Below are 857 nucleotides of genomic sequence, written 5' to 3' on the forward strand. Positions count from 1 at the left end.
GGAGAACTTACAGAGTGTAACTCCTTGTAAGATAGAGTTTTATAGATTTATGATGGTGCAACACATCACTGTTTGTTGCTTTGATGATTCAGAAAAGCACCTTATTTCTAGGAGAGAAATAACTCCCTCAAGGTAACGGACACTCTGGTGCTGGCGCAGAGCCTTGACCATCTCTCCGTGTTTTCTGGAGCATTTTCTAGCTCAGCTCCACAGCTGGGGGGAACTGAGGTGGCTCCTGCATCCTTCCACCCGCCCACGGGCACGCGTCCCTCAGCATGAGAGCCACAGGGGCAGCAGCATCCCAAAGAAACCCCTTTGCATGGAGAGGAGCGGGGGAGTTTTCCATCCCAAAGGGTTCAAACGAGCTGGAGCGACCGGCCAGCACCTTTGAGATTTCCCCAGGGGGAGAAGGGTGACACAATTTCTTCCAAGGTGGACTCGTGCCGCACGCGACCTCCCTCTCTTTTACCTGAAACGACTTTCTGCTGGATCGCATTTGGCACATCCAGTCTCGGTAACCAATTGTCTTGCTCCACATCCGCAGTTTCAGCCACTCCTGGCAGTGTCACGCCTTCACTTTGCACAGGCTCAAAAGAAAAGGAGAAATAAAATAAACACCAGTAAAACCCGCTTCCTCCTTTGGCTCCATTGCTTAAATCACTGCCAGGACCTGTGAGTGGCAACTGCCATGCCCATTTCATCCTGGCTTTATGCTAAGAGCTACTCCAAGAATTTCTGTTAAAGTCAAACACGAGCCCAGCTCTCTGCACGTGGAGGTTCAGCAAAATCCCCCGAAAGAACCAGGGGAGCTTTGGGCACTGAGCTCCTTCGCAAATCCATTTCTCAGAGCAAGGAGC

The 857-nt window shown here is 51.1% G+C and overlaps 1 protein-coding gene across 1 annotated transcript in view; it reads right to left on the reverse strand.

Moving 5' to 3' along the window:
- FAM166A (family with sequence similarity 166, member A) overlaps nt 1-857 on the reverse strand; it is a 13,557-nt gene that overhangs the window by 5,345 nt on the left and 7,355 nt on the right. Inside the window, exon 4 of the mRNA XM_010086778.1 lies at nt 470-587. Coding sequence (XP_010085080.1) covers nt 470-587 — 118 coding nt within the window. The remainder of the gene's footprint in view (nt 1-469; nt 588-857) is intronic.

Source organism: Pterocles gutturalis, unplaced genomic scaffold, assembly GCF_000699245.1.
Source record: "Pterocles gutturalis isolate BGI_N339 unplaced genomic scaffold, ASM69924v1 scaffold22356, whole genome shotgun sequence".
Lineage (NCBI taxonomy): Eukaryota > Metazoa > Chordata > Aves > Pterocliformes > Pteroclidae > Pterocles > Pterocles gutturalis.